General features: G+C 35.4%; 2 protein-coding genes across 3 annotated transcripts; one reads left to right on the top strand and one right to left on the bottom strand.

Annotated features, from left to right (window-relative positions):
• Window positions 1-213: 213 nt before the first annotated feature.
• Window positions 214-10843, top strand: Jheh-lp3 (juvenile hormone epoxide hydrolase-like protein 3). Of its 2 annotated transcripts, none has more exons than XM_073090211.1 (10): window positions 214-344; window positions 592-675; window positions 1942-2124; window positions 3420-3665; window positions 4060-4206; window positions 4726-4942; window positions 5908-6039; window positions 7520-7754; window positions 8656-8868; window positions 9485-10843. In XM_073090211.1, exons 2-10 carry the CDS (start codon window positions 595-597, stop codon window positions 9996-9998), a joined length of 1968 nt encoding a protein of 655 aa, XP_072946312.1. In that variant the 5' UTR covers window positions 214-344; window positions 592-594; the 3' UTR covers window positions 9999-10843. The 2 variants fall into 2 exon arrangements, with proteins under 2 accessions (XP_072946312.1, XP_072946313.1); XM_073090212.1 differs by having other exon boundaries at window positions 226-344; window positions 543-675.
• Window positions 10844-13226: 2383 nt separating this feature from the next.
• Prosalpha5 (proteasome alpha5 subunit) lies at window positions 13227-16252 on the bottom strand. Its single transcript, XM_073090430.1, has 5 exons — window positions 16094-16252; window positions 15739-15995; window positions 14788-14966; window positions 14324-14436; window positions 13227-13637 (listed from the first exon to the last, which is right to left on the bottom strand). Exons 2-5 carry the CDS (start codon window positions 15993-15995, stop codon window positions 13455-13457), a joined length of 732 nt encoding a protein of 243 aa, XP_072946531.1. The 5' UTR covers window positions 16094-16252; the 3' UTR covers window positions 13227-13454.
• Between the last annotated feature and the right edge of the window lie 1892 nt (window positions 16253-18144).

Genomic DNA, 18144 nt, shown 5'->3' with positions numbered 1-18144 from the left:
CGATGAACAGTACGAGGAGCATTGTGTGACCGTATGGTCACTAAAGTTTTTATCGGTTCATGACAAATGAAATTTAAAATTAAAATTTTGTAATTTATTAAGTCCCAAAAATATATTCTATTTATAAAATTACTGCAAGAATATAGTAAATATATACTTATCTAGGATCTATTTACAAAGCTCTTTATTACTCTGAGTAAGACAAAGTGGCAACCCTGTACTTATAAAATCAATAAACTGAATTGTCAATCGTGTCGGTAAAAATCGATCAGAGAGCTCATTGAAGTTCCTTTGTGTCTATTTTGCTGATAAGAACAATTTAACCTGTGCCCTTTCGCCGGCCGGTGGGTACAAAATATTCTAATAAGATACGTTACTTCTAATAATAAGTGTGAATCGTGTTTCTCACAGGATTTGGTGATTTATTTCAGTTTGATTTGTGTACATGATATTAATATTATATCCCATATAGGCGCTGTAGGCGGCTGCGCTTATGACCTATAAGATTGTTTTAATATTTCATGCTTAGATTCTATTTATAGATTTTAAGTTGTGGTATTGATTACATAGAGAATTAAATTATTGTACCAGACAATGGCAGCCAAACCACCTGTTACCAAGAAGGACAAAAAGAAAGAAAATGGTGAATCGGAAGATATTCCATTTTATTCGACGGTAAGTTTAAAGTTTCAACTAAATATTTATTTTAATGTAATATAATATAAATTACGATACGATTACGATAAATTACGTTTACGAATTTCACGCCATTTATAATTTTTAGACCATCATTTTTTTTTCGTAAAAAAATAATCTCTGTAATATTTTATATTAAGAGTCCTGTTTTCTATTTTATTACATCTCATAACTTTGTTAAGCATTCATAGCATTACATAAATATGGCTTGGAGGTAGCTTTGAGTCAACTTAGTTTAGTAAACTGAATCAAACCACACTAATAAATGGCCCAAATAAGGCATAAATATATATAAACTTAAAAAGTTTAAAATTCAATAAGTAATATAATTTTTTTTCCATATAAAGCTGTGACCCCTAACCGAGACAATAATTGTATACTTATATAAAATCAAATTTAGAGAATCCACTAACATTTAAAAGTAGTAGATATGGTTGGACTCCATCGGCACCACCACCACACCTATTTCTGCCTCATAACAGCAATGTTAAGCTCTGATGTGTTCTGGTTTGAAGGGTGTAGCAAGGGAGACATACTTTTCCAAGGTCTTCCAGAAAAGTCCTATCTGAGGTTGGTTACAGATGTCCATGGGCTACAGTATCCACTTACCATCAGATGGACTGCTTGCTCGTGTGCTACTCCTATATTATAAAAAAAAATCATTCATTCCTAGAGCACATTGACTCGGTTTGCAAAACGGTTTACGTAGGCTTTTGTTTGGTGTAAATTTTTTGCGGTTTGGCCCATTGCGAGTTGATTCAGTTTAGGTAAACCGGTATGTATAAATTTTCTGATTTGATTTGAACCTTGAAATTCATGCACACACATATACCATATTCCACCATCCTAGCCATATGGTTGACTTCACACATTCTGAAAACCTTTTTTATTCTCAATATTTAGAAATTAATTATCACTAGCTTAAACAATGAATGAAAACACCGTAAGGAAACCAGCATACCTGAGAAATCTTAAAAAATAAGTTTTCAATGTTCAGATATGTAAAGTCTACCAATACGCACTTGGCCAGCGCGGTGGACTATGGCCTAATCCTTCTCATACTGAGAGGAGACCCGTCCCCAGCAGAGGGACAGTAATGGGTTGATGATTAAGTTGAATATAATTATTTCTAATTAATTTCTTAAAAGATCAGAGGCACCAGGTGCACCTGAGATTTAAACCTCAGACTCCTGGGATGCCAAGTTTCAAGACACTTAGCCAAAATGTAATATATCTCTTTTGCAGTCTACATTCATGACAATTACTACTGCTCTCCTCATTGGAGCAGTGATTCTCTACTTCTACTACATGGCCACAATCCCTCCGGATGTGTCAAAGATTGATCTCAATCAGTACTGGGGGAAGTACCCCATGGATGCCAATCCAGACACGACCATAAGACCATACAATATTGAATTCTCGGAAGAGGTAAGTTAAGGGAGTTTACTCCATAAAATATTACATTTGTTGTGTATTTTTAGGTGCATTTGGTACATTTGTAAAGATGATAAAACTCTTTTGGTTGCTAAGCCACAGTTATTTAAAGCCTAAAAATCCTTGTTTGAATTGAGTCAACATTCAGATTGGCTCGTGATCCAATTTTTTATTAATTCCACATAAGAATAATACAGTAAGAGTTAAAACTTACAGAGCATTTTCTTTCTTTTGTTCTTTTTTCCTACTTTCCAAAAAAAATAAACGTTCCACAGAAAGAAACCTATATAACTTTTCCCCGGTTACTTGGAAGAAACAGATATCGCGCGTCAAATAAATCGCCTTGAAAACAGCAACATTTACCATTTCATATTTTTACGTATGTTGCGGTTCCGCATCCGCACACGGAGACGGAAGAAAAACACTCCGCAAGTTTGAAGCCTAAAGAATTTAAAGTCCTTTCTTCATCTATGGTATTAATATAAGTTGCATATAAAAATCGTGGAACATTAATAAGTCGTAAAATGATTTTGCAATTGCTGCTGATAATTCTTTATCACATGATATTATTATGGTGATTAAAACCGTTTCAAAGCATAGTGTATCTTTGTTTCAACACTTACATCATTGTAATTGTTCAGGTGCAATTTGTATATAACTCTGCCACAATACAAAGAGAATTAGTGTAAACAAACCATTTAAGGTCATCAAACATTTGGAACAATAAAAATTACCAATTACTTGATTTTATTTTTAATTCTACATATAAGTTCACAATTAAATGGATACACCATTATTCCTATACTTTATTACATTCAAATCACTTTCAAAACTTTAGTATTGTTTAGTTTAGACAAGATTTGAGGAGAGTTTGAAGGTAGTAGAACCCTTTGTGGTTCGACACCGGCGACACCACCGCCACATCTATTTCTACCTAATAACTGTGTTAAGCACTGCTGTATTCTGGTTTGAAGGGTGTGGTAAGGGAGACATACTTTTCCGGGGCGTTCCAGCTTAGTCCTTAGGGGTAGCGGCGCATCTGTGACCAAACTCGCGTAAGAATATCTAATTCTATCTAGGGTTGATTACAGATGTCCGTGGGTGGCAGTAGCCACCCACCATCGGGTGGATTGCATGCTCATCTGCTACTCCTATATTATATTTAAAAAAAATTGCTGACTAAAGAACGGTATTTGTTATAAGCCCCTTTATCAACTGACAAGTAAGGATGTTGGTAAACATTCTCCTTATTCCAATTTGGCCGATATGTAATTCATTTTATTTTTCAGATTGTCAATGACCTAAAGGAGCGACTTCTACACCGCAGACCTTTCCCTACTCCGGTAGAAGGCGCTGGCTTCACATACGGCTTCAATACCCACTTCCTCACCAGAGTGCTGGATTACTGGCAGAATAAATACGACTTTAAACATAGGGCTACTTTCCTTAATAAGTACAATCACTATATCACTAAAATACAAGGGTTAGACATTCACTTCATGCATGTGCAGCCTGATATCTCAACTAATGCGAAAGTAAGTAAATATTAGATTTTTTTTTAAATAAGGTCTAATTTTGAATGTGAACTTTGAATTTTTTAATGTTTTAAATTGCCACAAACAGATAAGGGAAATGTTATCAATTTAAAACCAGAAAGCTAGAGGTCTGAAAGATTTTCAATGGACTCAATCCTTTAATAATACAGACTGGATGATGATGATGGATATTATGAAAAAGTTAGATATCCCTGATCTAAACTGTTCTAAATCTAATAAAAATGATATAAATAATTAAATAAATAAAAATTAAGTATGAGTAAGAGTAGGGGGACAGTAATGTATTGATTTTTTTATGTTTTCCTTCAATACTGTTTCAAATAGATCCATCCTTTGACCTATATTATGAATATATATTCAATGATATCTTCAGGTGGTGCCCATACTACTTCTGCATGGTTGGCCGGGCTCTATCCGAGAGTTTTACGAGTTAATACCAAAGCTGACCACACTGAATCCCAAACACAAATTTGTGTTTGAAATCATCGCTCCCAGTCTACCTGGCTTCGGTTTCTCGGAGGTACCTATTTATAATATTTAATGAATTTAAGCACATTAAAAATATATTTGTAGACTACCTGAAAACAACACAGTGATAGAACAATTTTTGCATAGTTAGAGAATGACAGAGAGTATCTATTTACATCACACACTTAATTCTAATAATTAAAATAAATTTCCAAGATTACCTTATATGTGTAAGGTCAAAATATACAAGTTATCTTTTGGTATCTGGCATACATGTAAAAAATATTGTACAAATCCCGATTTTTATAACATTTATCATGTGGCGACTTTCGACGACTCGTCTAGAGATGCTACACGTTTCTGAATCACGCTATCGAAGTTTTCCCAACATGTTGTACAAAAACAAGCTCCAAACTGTAACTGTAGGAGCATTCCCGCTCCCTGGCCATCATTTTAAGTTCATTATTTTTTTTTTTTGCCTATTTCAATTATAGAAAAAAGACCTTAGTACTCCTTATACTCAGTTCTAACAATTGCTAACTGAATAAAATGTATTAATTGACAATCGCAGGCCCCATCACGGTCAGGCATGGACACAGTAGCGATGGCAGTAGTGATGCGCAACTTGATGAGGAGGATTGGCTTCAAGCAGTACTACATACACGGCGGCGACATCGGCTACACTGTCGGGAGCATCATGGCCACACTGTTCCCCGACAACATCCTAGGGTTCCACACTAACTTCCCGGTTGTGTTTCATCCTTTAGGCGTTATGTACACTTTCCTGGGTAAATTTTCTTTGAATTTTTTTTCGGTATAATAACAATTCAGAACCCTTTGTGGTTCAACTCCGGCGGCACCACCGCCACACCTATTTGTACCTAATGACAACAGTTTTAAGCGCTGTTGTGTTCTGGTTTGAAGGGTGTGGTAAGGGAAGACATACTTTTCCGAGGTGTTCCAGCTTAGTCCTCAGGAGTAGCGGCGCATCTGTGGCCGACCTCAGGTGGGAATATCTAATCCTATCTGGGGTTGATTACAGATGTCCATGGGCGGCAGTAGCCACTGACCATCAGGTGGACTATATGCTCGTCTGCTACTCCTATATTCTAAAAAAAAAAGGTGTTAAGGCAGTCTAAAATAAAGCGTTCTTATTAAAAAAAATATTAATAATATCAATAAATATATTTGAATAAATTCATATAGTACACAGAGAAAGGTCAGCAACATTTTGAAATCTATTACCAAAAAGGTCCATCTGAATGAATATTTTGAATTATTGATAATATTGCGTTAATATTTTCTATAGTATTAAGATTTAGACCATCGATATTATTATCGGTAATTTTACAAACTTGTCTTGAGGGGTAGGAACGCGTCAATAGATAACCTCAGGTCTCCAGGACTGGTCTGAAGACTCAAATCCCATGGCCCAAAGTATAAAGTTGTTTTTTTTTCGCTGATTTGTACATATTTCATAGATTGTTTGGTTCTGGCGAATTTTTTTGCAACTGTGTTTGGGGGGCCCGGGGTGGACCGCCCCTTCCGCCCTCTCCTTAGTCCGCTAAAGATTACTGTTTTAAAATTACTCTCTTACTTGCACGCTACCTATTTTTAATTCATCCGTAACTTTGCACCGTAAGGTTGCCTGAAAGAATTCGCTCTTTACCGATAAGGCCGCCTGTATTGTTGTTAGTTTATGTTTCTTTGTTATTTTGTAGGTACAATAGAGGTTATTGTTATTATATTTCAGGTGCACTTTGGCCTAGTCTGATAGTAGAGCCTGAACTACAAGGTCGTATGTATCCTTTGAGCAATCACTTCATGTACCTGGTTGAAGAAAGTGGCTATGCTCACCTTCAGGCAACAAAGCCGGATACCATAGGTATATTATCTATTTTTTTTGTATATATAAAGTACTAAGTGAGTAATAAGGTACTTTATATTAATTACAATCTAGCCTAATGTAAGACTTGAACTTGAAGGTGGTAGAATCGCCTATTTCTACCTAATAACAGCAGTGTTAGGCGCTGCTGTGTTCCGGTTTGAAGGGTGTGGTAAGGGAGACAGACTTTTCCGAGGCGTTCCAGCTTAGTCCTCAAGGGTAGCGGCGCATCTGTGGCCGACCTCAGGTAGGAATACCTAATCCTACCTGGGGTTGATTACATATGTCGATGGGCGGCAGTAGCCACTTACCATCAGGTGGACTGCATGCTCGTCTGCTACTCTTAGTAATTCTACGCTAACTCAAACAGCTAAATAATCATATAATGAAGGTGGCGTCTTTTGACAATGCACTTCTTTGTTTTTTCACATAAGGGAGTAGACACATTGTTCTTGTGTTCTAACAATTATGATAATATTGTTTATTTATTTATTTATTATAATATTGTCTCCAAATATTCAAAAATATTAACTAATAGGCACTAAGCTTAATAATAAAGGTTAAGCTTATTATTAAAGGTGGTAGAACCCTTTGTGGTTCGACTCCGGTGGCACCACCGCCACACCTATTTCTACCTAATAACAGCAGTGTTAGGCGCTGCTGTGTTCCGGTTTGAAGGGTGTGGTAAGGGAGACAGACTTTATCGAGGCGTTCCAGCTTAGTCCTCAGGGGTAGCGGCGCATCTGTGGCCGACCTCAGGTATCTAATCCTATCTGGGGTTGATTACAGATGTCCATGGGCGGCAGTACTCACTTACCAGGTGGACTGCATGCTCGTCTACTACTCTTATATTATAAAAAAAAAAAAAAATAACTAATAACCACTGTAATCGCTTGTCGTCAACTAATTACTGTCCCACTGCTGGGCATGTGTCTCATGGATAAGAGGGGTTTTAAGCCATAGTTCACCATGTACCAAGTACGAATTGGTAGAACACACCTTTGACAAACCTTTTTAAAGATCTCTCAGGCCTCAAAATGTTTTCCTTCCTTTCCTTTATTGCATAAGTGATAAATAAGTTCTTATACGCACATAACTTGTAAAATCAGTGCTGCGTGCCTGAGATTCGAACCTCGGACCTCCCAACCAAAAGGCTGAGTTTCTAACCACTGGTACCTTTATGCATCAATGTGCGATTTTTTCTAAAGATTGTTTAATGGGGTCATTGACGTGCCATCAAATAATTTTGACTTTCTGATAATTTCTGAAAAAAAATTACTATCAAAACTCTTTATGCTCCGAACACTCCGTAGCGTAGGTGATAAAATACTTACTTAACACATTTTTTACATGTTTTATGTACGACGACGTGTCTAAAATATTGTGTCGCGTGCCATTTGTTCGCTATCCCTGCACTAGACTATTACTATTTCTAATCGCTTACTTTGTAACAATAATAATACTGTCATTCCAATTGCAGGTATAGCTTTAACAGACTCCCCAGCTGGGCTTGCTGCATACATTTTAGAAAAGTTCTCCACATGGACAAACCCTGAATACAAGAAGGCCAGTGATGGCAACCTTCTCAATAAGTTCGAGTTGACACACTTGCTAGATAACGTGATGGTGTACTGGGTGTCTAACAGCATTACTACTTCAATGAGACTTTACGCTGAAAGTACGGGTCTTAAAAGTTATGAGGACAATTACGATTTGTAAGTCCGTTTTAAATTATTCTTTTTGTATGATTATATTTTTATTGTTAACACAGAATTGATAATATATCTAATAATATTTAAGTAAGATAATATTTTATATAAGTTTCGTTTAAAAACAGATATAATGCGTAAAATAATTATTGTAATCTATTAAAAGCTTGCTTTAATACTCGTATAAGCCATATAAACTCATCCCATATTCCAAGGTATGCCTTGTATATACTATGCAAACCCTAAGAACATTAGAAATTACGATTATATTGATAATCAGGCAGAACAGCTTAATTTTATTTGTGTATACGATTTAATGTGACTATTATTGACACATATCTATGGAATTATGATATACACATATTGTCTAAAATCCAGAGTTCAATTCGAATTATGTACCCCTAATTCAATTCCAGGCATCAACTCACATCACTAAATCTATCATGATATTATCTAGGTATACATGCCAATGCTTATAAAGCAAGACCTAAACTGCGGCGACCTCAGATAGGAATCTAATATTATCTGGGGTTGATTACAGGTGTACATTGGCAGTAGCCACTTATAATCCGCGTAAAACTGCTATTGCGCTCTGAATATAGAAATGAATTGCGTCGACAAATTGTATGGCTACACCTGCTCGCAACAACTTCAGAGCGGACTAGCAGTTTGGCGCGGACTATACCCAATTCAACTTACAGGCCACAACTCATAGCACTAAATTATCCCGGAAATTATCTGGGTATACATTTGCCAATACAAGACCTAAATATGAGCCCGACCTCAGATAGGAATCTATTCTTATCTGGGGTTGATTGCAGATGTCCATTGACAGTAGCCACTTAACATGTTGCTTGCTTGTCTCCTACTCCTACATTATAAAGAACATAACAATAACTCATTCCAGAATACCAACCAACGTGCCGACATGGGGCATAAAGTTCAAGTACGACTTCATGTTCTCGCCGGATTGCAATCTGCGGCTAAAGTACCGCAACTATCTGCGGACGACCGCCGTGGAAGACGGCGGACACTTTGCTGCCATGGAGAACCCAGAGATACTCGCTAATGATATGTTTGAGGCTGTGCAGACTTTCATGGCTTTCCATGGGATTAATGAGTGAGTATTTAATATAGTAAGTTGGTGATACTATTCGCGGTACGACGCGAGGCACTATCGTCACAACCATTTTTGCCTTTGATAGAAGTGTTAAGAGCTTCTGCCCTGGATAAAGATTGTTTGAACAGTGTGGTAATGGAAAAAAAATAACTTCTGTAATCAGTACCCTTTATCAGTTTTTACAAGAATGACTGTTTTGGCCACACGTATTTGCCCGTACATTTCCAATCAGCGCCCCTATCGGATTGTACCAGAACTGATTGGAAATATATGGGAAATACGTAAACAAGATCAAAAACAGTCATACTAAGGGTACAGGTACTCCTATTCAAATGACCTAGTAAAACATGCACAGATATAATATTAAATTAAAAATATTTATGAAGTTGATTTATCAACACAACATTTGAGTACGACATATTTCCAATAAAACTTTTGTCCTTTTAAATATTTTACTTTTGTTCAAGCCCAATTTGGAACTCAATATGTACATTAAAATTAAATATAACTCAATTTTTGGTACTTTTCCGATGCTATATAAATGACTTCTGAGATCGCATCCTAGTAACAGTTAAAAATTAAGCAATCCATATTAATTTTACTTTTAATTCAACAGCGATCCTCCACAAAGAAATCAGAAGAAAAACGAAATTATAAAATCTCTATACGGATTCACCGTCAAAGATATTCACGGGAATTACAAAGATCTCGCGGATTACAGAGGATATGTGGTTCTGATAGTAAATGTGGCATCCGAGTGTGGGCTTACCGATAAGAACTATCATCAACTGAATCTACTGTACGAGAAATATGCTGATCAAGGCTTAAGGATTCTCGCTTTCCCGTGCAACCAATTCGGCGGACAAGAACCGGGTTCGCCTACAGACATAATCGGCTTCACCAAGAAGAGAGGAGTCAAATTTGACATCTTCGAAAAAGTCGAAGTGAACGGAGAAAATGCTCACCCTCTATGGAAGTTTTTGAAAACGGCCAAAGGTGGTACGATGGGTGACTTTATCAAGTGGAATTTCTCTAAGTTCATCGTTAATAGAGAGGGCGAGCCTGTAGAAAGACTCGGCCCGAATGTCGATCCACTTGACATAGAACCGTACTTGGCCAAATACTTGTAAGGATATTCAATGATTATCATAAACGTAGTTTGTATTTTATTCCCTCGTTTAGAATCGGCGAATAATTCACCGAATAACTTGCCGAATTACTCGTGCACGAATACGACGATGAAAAAGCCGTTTATATATTTCAAGACGGATGGCATTTGGGTTTGATTAAACCGAATAAAATCGCGTCAAAAAACTGACACCGGCTCAAAGCGGACAGATATTTGTGGCGAATACCGAATAAGTTGTTTACATTCTTGTATTCGTGAGTACTTGTACTCGGCGATTATCTAAATGTCGTATAAGGGTTTACCGAATATGAGCTCTCAATTTTACGAGTAGTTTATCCTCTTAGAATAAAATTATTCCAAAATTGTGATATTTTTCGAGATGCTTTTCACATATCCACTGTGGGTATTTTTAATTTGCGTTAGGACGTATTTCGTAGATCTTTAAATATATTTTTTTAAATATAAATTATATGCATTATGCATTTCATAGGTAAGTTTTAACTGTCAATGTATACCAATTTCGGGCAACTTAATAGGATCTCCTACATTAAGACTAATATTAATAGTAATTTAATATTGTTTCGTCAAAGATGTGTTCATGTTAAACGTTAAGTTGTAAATGCATTTATATTTTTTATTGTTTGTCGGTTTTCTTGTGAATTTTGTTCATAAATAGGTTTTTATATTTTTAATTCATGTTTTCGTCGTAAGGTTGTTTTGTTTACTTAGTTTGTAACAATTTTAGCGGGTTTATATTAAGTTTGTAAACAATTTAATCTAAGGCAACCTATTTTTAAAAACTTACAAATAAATGGTACATGAATATAATCTCAAATCAATAATGGAGTCATTGTTTTATTGATTATTTTGAAAATTAGAAATTATACCAGCCACTGTAAAAAATAGGAAAAGTAAAAACTTGTAAATATACAGACAATGTATTTTTATGAAGTCGGTTAAAAAGTGCATGGATGATCGAACTGTAATGTGGCATCCACACACTTGCCAAACGGGAAAAAACGTCACGAATGTAACGTGTGGATAGACCGTTTGACTTGTTTTGTGTAGGTTTGCAAGCGCTTGTAGCAAAGTAGAAGCTCAACGTACGTAAAGGTTTGGGGTTTGCAGCAAATGCGAAGCGTGTGGACGCGACGTAAAGAATAGCAAAAACGGTTAAAGAAATTACGGGCCGATTTAAATAAAAACTAATATGCATACAGCTAACTTCGCACCATAACAAACAAAAATATCCATAAATGTCGTTTGTTTAAAAGAAACCTAAGGATTTTTTAAAACGAATCAAACATTATATTATTTGAGACTAGCTGTGCCCCGCGGTTTCACCCGCGTTAAAAAGAAACAGGGGCACAGCTAGTTCTAAAATATAAGTAGCCTAAGTTACTCCTTCTTACATCAGCTACCTGCCAAGAAAAGTCCCGTCAAAATCGGTTCAGCCATTTCATAGTAGCCAGAACAAACAGATAGACAAATTTTGTAAAAAATGTTATTTTGGTGTTTGTACCGTATGTATATTCATATGCATGTAGTAAAAAGTTGTTATTCCAATATTAAAAACAGACACTCCATTATTTATATGTATAGACAATTATAAGCAACGCAATAAAATAATTCAAAGTTTATTAGTGATAACTAAAAAAATAATATTGAACATTATCTGCGGAATAAATGAAATAAGTCAAACAGTTTGCCTTCCAAGCCGAAGTTTGGACAAATCTTGCAGCGTATTCCGGGAACTGGATTCGCTGCTCTGAAGCTCTGGTATTGCTGCTATCATCTATGCAAAGGGAAAATTGGATAAGGGTTCAAGGCATGACTAGTGTTTCCAACCTTTTTAGACCCCCCTAGGATGTCTAGGGGGGTCTAAAAAGAGATTACGAAGCTTACATATTATAATAAAAAATTAAACATTTATATTAAAACTGAAAATTTGTTGGAGGGTAACAAGAATAAGTCTGGTCTCTCACACTGACAGTCAGACACGACGGCTTTTAGCTCTGATATATGAAAACCAAAGCAGGTGCAGCAATGCAAGCCAAACAATAATTATTGCTGTCAATGAAAGTAAATTTACTTTAGTTTCTTTAATCTACATCTGATTATGAATATGATTATCTATTATAGATATACACTACTACTTATAATTGTCTTCTTTTGTAATTAACATACATACTCAGTATATTTTGAACTTCCATTTCTACGTATCAAGGAGTTTTACTTTGTAAATATGCTTCTAACATTTTTATGTCCCTTATGAGAAAATAAAGTTTAATTCAAAGGAATATAAAAGAAAACAAAATACTAATAGTTCAAAAGATGTATTATTAGGAGTGAATACTTACAAGTAAGATTCTTAAATGTTCCTGCACCCAGTAAGTAATATTTCAAATAAACTGCATACATACTCACAAAATATACTTCAAAGAAATCTACATACAAAAAATACAAAGTTTCTACTGTAGGTTTAGTAAAATACGATACTTATTAAACATGATTTTGGTTCTCAAATTAGAAAAAAAACATCCAATTTACTTCAAATATTACTCTTACATACATACATTACTCAATTATATTAAGTTCAATTGAAATTTTTCGCTTTCTCTTCCAAGCATGATTTTGTCATTTAAAAAATCTAGTAATAAAAAAAATACTAAAATTTGATTATAACCATTTGTTGTCGATATTCTAAAAACATATATATTTTTCCGAAATAAGTTATTTATATGTCTCGTGTTCATTTTTGTATTAATGAAGAGTTAAAATGCGTAAAAAATTAAATGCGATAACTGTTCTGTAAACTAAATAGAACCTCACAAAATACTTTACAACTTTTCACAAAATACTGAAAAAACATGAATGTTTAAGAGTGTGACACTTTTATACCATTATATACTTTTTTATTATTTAATTAAAGTTAATTGCTGTGGTAAGAGATTACGCACATAATTATCAGGCTGTATTGATGATGGATCAAATTGTGGACATGTTAGTGTAGTGCCAATGGATAGACATTTTCAGAAATTGACTCCAAAAAACAAATGAATTGTTAGTGTCAATATAAAAAAATAAACAGCTTTCAGAATTATCAGATAGCATTGATATTGGACTGACAATAGACTGGAAAGTTTGGAGTAGCGCTAATAGGAGACCAATATTCAAAAATGAAGTCCATACAACAAACGCATCGTATAGTAACACATCTATATATATAATATATATATATATAAATAGAAGAGTATCGCTGGACCGATTTGGCTAATTTTAGTTTAGAATAATTTGTGGAAGTCCAGGGAAGGTTTCAAAGTCGAGTAAATATGAAATATATTTCATAAGAGATTCTGAGGCGGTACAAAGTTTGCCGGGTCAGCTAGTACATAATAAAAATCACCAAAAGAGAAAGCCAAAAACCCAACTAAACCCCAACTCTACTGTACACTACTCAGGGTATGTCCTTGATAACCTCAGCGAGCTGCTCCCGTGTAAACATGTGGAACATAGACCCTGGCGTCATGGTTACCACCTCTACATTATTCTCCGACAACTTCTCCTCCATAACCTGCTTCAGGATGGTCAGTGCAGACTTGATAGCTTCCTTCAACGTCATAGACTTGTGGTATACTTCCTGTACGAGAGGGATATTTAAAGACTTCTTAGTAAATTGATTAAAATAATAAAAGATGGTGATGTGTGATGTTAAATGGTTTCAAATTATGAAAGTGGGTGTGAAGGTGGTAGAACCCTTTGTGGTTCGACTCCGGCGGCACCACCGTCACACCTATTTCTGCCGAATAATAGCAGTGTTAGGCGCTGCTATGTTTTGAAGCGTGTGGTAAGGGAAACATACTTTTCCGAGGCTTTCCAACTTAGTCCTCAGGGGTAGCGCGCATCTGTGGTCGACCTCAGGTAGGAATATCTAATCCTATGTGGAGTTGATTACAGATGGGGCGGCAGTAGCCACTTACCATCAGGTGGACTGCATGCTCGTAAGCTACTACTATATTATAAAAAATAATAAATAAATAAAATTAAGATTTGTTATTAAAAAATCACTCTTATAGTTATCCCTAAATACCCCAAAAGAAGACATTAAATATTAAAATCATAATAATTAGGATAGTTTTAATTCCCAAAGAGATAATTTATTAATAAATGAAATATATATGTGAGATAACCGCTTTTCCATGGGCAGTCGGTTAAAAATCAAAAACTGTTTATAAGTGTAAACTGTTTTAGTGCTACAGAATTTATACAATTTTAACAGTGATGTACTGATGTATCTTAGAAGCTGTTTGTATCGAATAATTTTACCTTCAAGCTCTGCTGAGCTCCCTCACTGCCTGAACCAATGGCTTTGGCATCATACTGGACATATGTGCCGCTGGGATCCATGTGGAATAGTTGAGGTCCTTTCTCATCAATACCTAGAATTAAAACACAAGATATAAAATACTTTCTATTGGTTCAGAGCTATTTTCTGATTCTGATATTCAAGAATAGCAAGTGGTACCTAACTTTTTCGCTTTGAAAGTTTATGGAATTAACAAATAATCTTTGCTAGTCGGAGAGGCACTTTAAGAAGAAGAAGCTTTTTAATGATACAACAAACAGTGCTGAAAACAAATGATACATCTAGTGACCGACCAAAGCTCAGATTTCAGCCAAATTTCTGTCAAAAAATGTTTTATTTTCAGTTTTGGTTTCAGCTGTTATAACACATCCTAAAAATCTCAACTAACATATTTTTAGTGCAAATTATTGTAACAATGTATCACCTGCAAACATGACAGCTACACCAAACGGCCGAGACATAGCAGTGCCACTGTCATCGTCACTGTCACCAAACTGGATAGCCAGGTTGGAGACAGCCTGCGCGCATGACTCCACGCTCATGCGCTCATTATACACAAACCAGTGGTGCTGGCACTCCACACGGGCGCGCTCCATTAAAGTTCTGCAAAATAAAGATTGTTATGTTTGTTGTCAACCCATTACTGAACCACTGCGGGGCACGGGTGTCCTCTCACAATAACAAAGATGAAGCTATAGTCCACCACATTTGCTAAGTTTATATTGTTAAACTTCAAGACAGTTTTGAGGATATTTTTCTAAATATCTCACAGGTGTGCAGGTTCCTCACAGATTTGGGGATACAGATTTAGGGTCCTATATTGCCTTCCTACCATGATCTGTTGCTCTGAGAGACAAAATTTAGTTTAACATTTATGACCTTTAATTTTTTACTGTTACATTTGTATATTAAATGATATTGCTTGTAAAATTCTAGCTTTCTCATTTAGTTTAGAACAGATTAAGTATGGGATTTAATTCTCATAATCAGAAAATGGAGATGTTATAGTCTGCGCCAAACTGCTAGTCCGCTCTGAAGTTGTTGTGAGCAGTCATACAATTTATTATGGCAACGCAATTCATTTCTATGTTCAAAGCAGACTAGCAGTTTTACGCGGACTATACATAGATATTGCATTTCTTTATTCAGTAAAATTGGAGAAAAAACATGTTGAAACTTTTCGTGTAGTGTATACTCTATGCGTCGCCAGAATTTGAGTAATACACTCCGTGCTTGTTGATTAAAGCACTAAAGATATGCTAAAATATGTAATGCAGTGATCACATCTTCGTTCGCTAATACACCAATACACACATTACAAACCAAATATGAAAAAGATAATTCCATGTCAAATCTAATGGTGCATAAACCTCACCTAGAATCTGCCATCAGCCCGGACACAGCGCAAGCGATGTGCCGGTCAACTTCTACGATCTTTTCGATAGTCGTAGGCTCCATCAGCGGAGACGTGATCCTCTTCTCCACAGCCAACACTACACCCTCCGAAGTGCAAATGCCGATGGCCGTGGACCCCAGTTTAATTGCCTCGATAGCATATTCCACTTGGAACAATCTGCCCTCGGGGCTGAATGTGTTCACACCACGATCGTATTCGGAACGCGTAAGAAACATCTGAAAAACAATTCGTTAAGCCGGTATGAAAGGTTAGAACGAACGTAAGAAAAGTAACGTATATGAGATTAGGAATATGGCGTTTTAGTTATACATACCTTTGCTTATTGTATTGTGCAAAACGAAAAAGGTATTCCTTTTATAAAATGTTGATTTCGAATCTTAACAAAGTGAGTAATCAAAATTTGATGGTAGAGAAATTATGACAATTCATGACAAACATGACATGACAATTGTGTTCAACTGTTCAAATGTGTTCGTTGTCTGAAATCGATTTTAATGTTTAAAAATAATAATCGATTATGTACTGCAAATGCCAAAGTATAATACAGAAGCAATCAAGTAGAGTCCAATTGCAAGACGTATACTTGGAAAATAGATGAGTATTTTAAACAATTAATAAATAATAATAAAATTCACTCATTGATTGTTTCTATTTTCACACATCGATTATTAAAAGGAAATATGGATATAATCTGTATTGTCTATAAAAAGAGAAAGAACTACTGTTACTCGATAATTTCAACGCTTTAATTTTTATTACTTCTGAAAGTAATCTGGACTTGACTATAAACGTGTCGAGTACAGATAAATAGACACGAGTTGATACTCGCCAAGCTGCTCGTCTCGACGTTTACATACTTGTCATTGCTCAATAAACTACTCTGCAGATTGTTTACGAGTATCAATGTTGCTACCTCTTTTTAAAAAACTCAAAAGACTGTGTTCGATGCTCACCGTTAATAATACAATAATTAATTTTAATAACGTTGATGACACTAAAGTATTATGTTTAAATTTAACCCTGATTAGTGAAAATTTATACCACTATGCTACTGCTCAGTCTCACATAAAATTTAATTGGCTTTGACTTGATAGACGCGCTCTCAATGTATGTTTAAAAAATCTTAAAAACACTGTTTTTAAATATGTCTGGAGCAATTCTAATGTTTCTCTCTCTGTCTTAAAACAAGGTCGCTTACCTTTTTTTTTCAAGGGGGGTCGCTTGCCGGGCGGTTCGAGCTACTCTTGCCGCCTGCAACCCCGAAAGCCCCTTTTAGTCGCCCTTTACGACAGGCATCGGATACCGTAGCCCTATTCTGGTCCCGGAATTACAGGGACTAAGGTCGCTTACCTTATATACATCCCAAACTTTTATTTAATATTTTCACCTCCAAGTATGATATTTACCTTCTTCCTTTTAAACATTTAATTTAGTAAAATTAGTTATTTTAGTAAATTTTTAACTTTTTATTTAGTAAAATTAAAAGTTAAAAAGTAACAAGGTAAATCTGTCGTGGATGTGGTCTACAATACCTCCTCAGAATCCTGTCTGTAAAGGTAATAAAGTGCAAATGGAGAGCCCAATTACTAAAAATTAAATACATAGTTGTGAAGTTTCAAAGTATAACCATTTCAAAGAATGGTGTGCGATGTCGCCAATTAAAACAAGATATGTCCAATTTAATCTGCAATTGCCGTCGCCCAGCTCGGATTTTAACGATTAACATGTATCTTTTGTTGTAGATTAGTATAGGTGGTAGGTAAACTTGTGACCGGTATCTTACCTAAATGAGAATGGCAATCTTAGGAAAATAACCCTTTAAAATAATACAATATACAAAGAGAATATAACAACTACGTTACAATATATTTGCAAGCTAGGTATTTGCAAGATTTAAAGACCCGCAGCGTAAAATTATTATATGAATACCTCAATCCATCAATCACCCTTTAAAAGTTCATAGCTGGAGATAGGCTTCCCCTAACCTGCGCCACTCTGACCAGTTTTGAGCTTTCTGAATCCAGTGGTTACTCGTTCATGTTCTGTCCACCTGGTCAGGGGACGTCCTGTACTCCTTTACACAGACGTGGTCACCAGTAAATACATAACATCTGGTAATTACTACATAATTGTATCTAGACGTTAAAATAGGACAGTATACTCAGTGTAAATAAGTGTTTCTGGGAAAAACATATATCCATCTCATTAGGTCTTATTCGATTGTAATTGCTAATTGTTTAACATTATATTGTGTATTTATTACCCAAATTGATACGTTGACCTCTTTTAAAGTAAACAGCGAAGATATGTAGGAATACCAGAAACATTAAGGATAAATGTATTATTAAGTCTTTAGAAATATTA

Source organism: Epargyreus clarus, unplaced genomic scaffold, assembly GCF_041222505.1.
Source record: "Epargyreus clarus isolate Ecla_fem2 unplaced genomic scaffold, WU_Ecla_fem_2.2 ptg000032l, whole genome shotgun sequence".
Classification (NCBI taxonomy): domain Eukaryota; kingdom Metazoa; phylum Arthropoda; class Insecta; order Lepidoptera; family Hesperiidae; genus Epargyreus; species Epargyreus clarus.
The sequence above is the reverse complement of the archived record's forward strand: the minus strand, read 5'-3'. Positions and strand labels throughout refer to the sequence as shown.

What these genes read in the sequence shown, in the direction of transcription:
- Jheh-lp3 (XM_073090211.1), top strand. Translation starts at nt 595, where the DNA reads ATGGCAGCCAAACCACCTGTTACCAAGAAGGACAAAAAGAAAGAAAAT. An exon ending in ATATCTCAACTAATGCGAAA is followed by an intron (nt 3,666 to 4,059) that starts GTAAGTAAATAT and finishes TGATATCTTCAG; the next exon opens with GTGGTGCCCATACTACTTCT. An exon ending in GCTTTCCATGGGATTAATGA is followed by an intron (nt 8,869 to 9,484) that starts GTGAGTATTTAA and finishes TTAATTCAACAG; the next exon opens with CGATCCTCCACAAAGAAATC.
- Prosalpha5 (XM_073090430.1), bottom strand. Translation starts at nt 15,995, where the DNA reads ATGTTTCTTACGCGTTCCGAATACGATCGTGGTGTGAACACATTCAGC. An exon ending in GGGCTGATGGCAGATTCTAG is followed by an intron (nt 14,967 to 15,738) that starts GTGAGGTTTATG and finishes TTTATTTTGCAG; the next exon opens with AACTTTAATGGAGCGCGCCC. An exon ending in GAGCTCAGCAGAGCTTGAAG is followed by an intron (nt 13,638 to 14,323) that starts GTAAAATTATTC and finishes CCTCTCGTACAG; the next exon opens with GAAGTATACCACAAGTCTAT.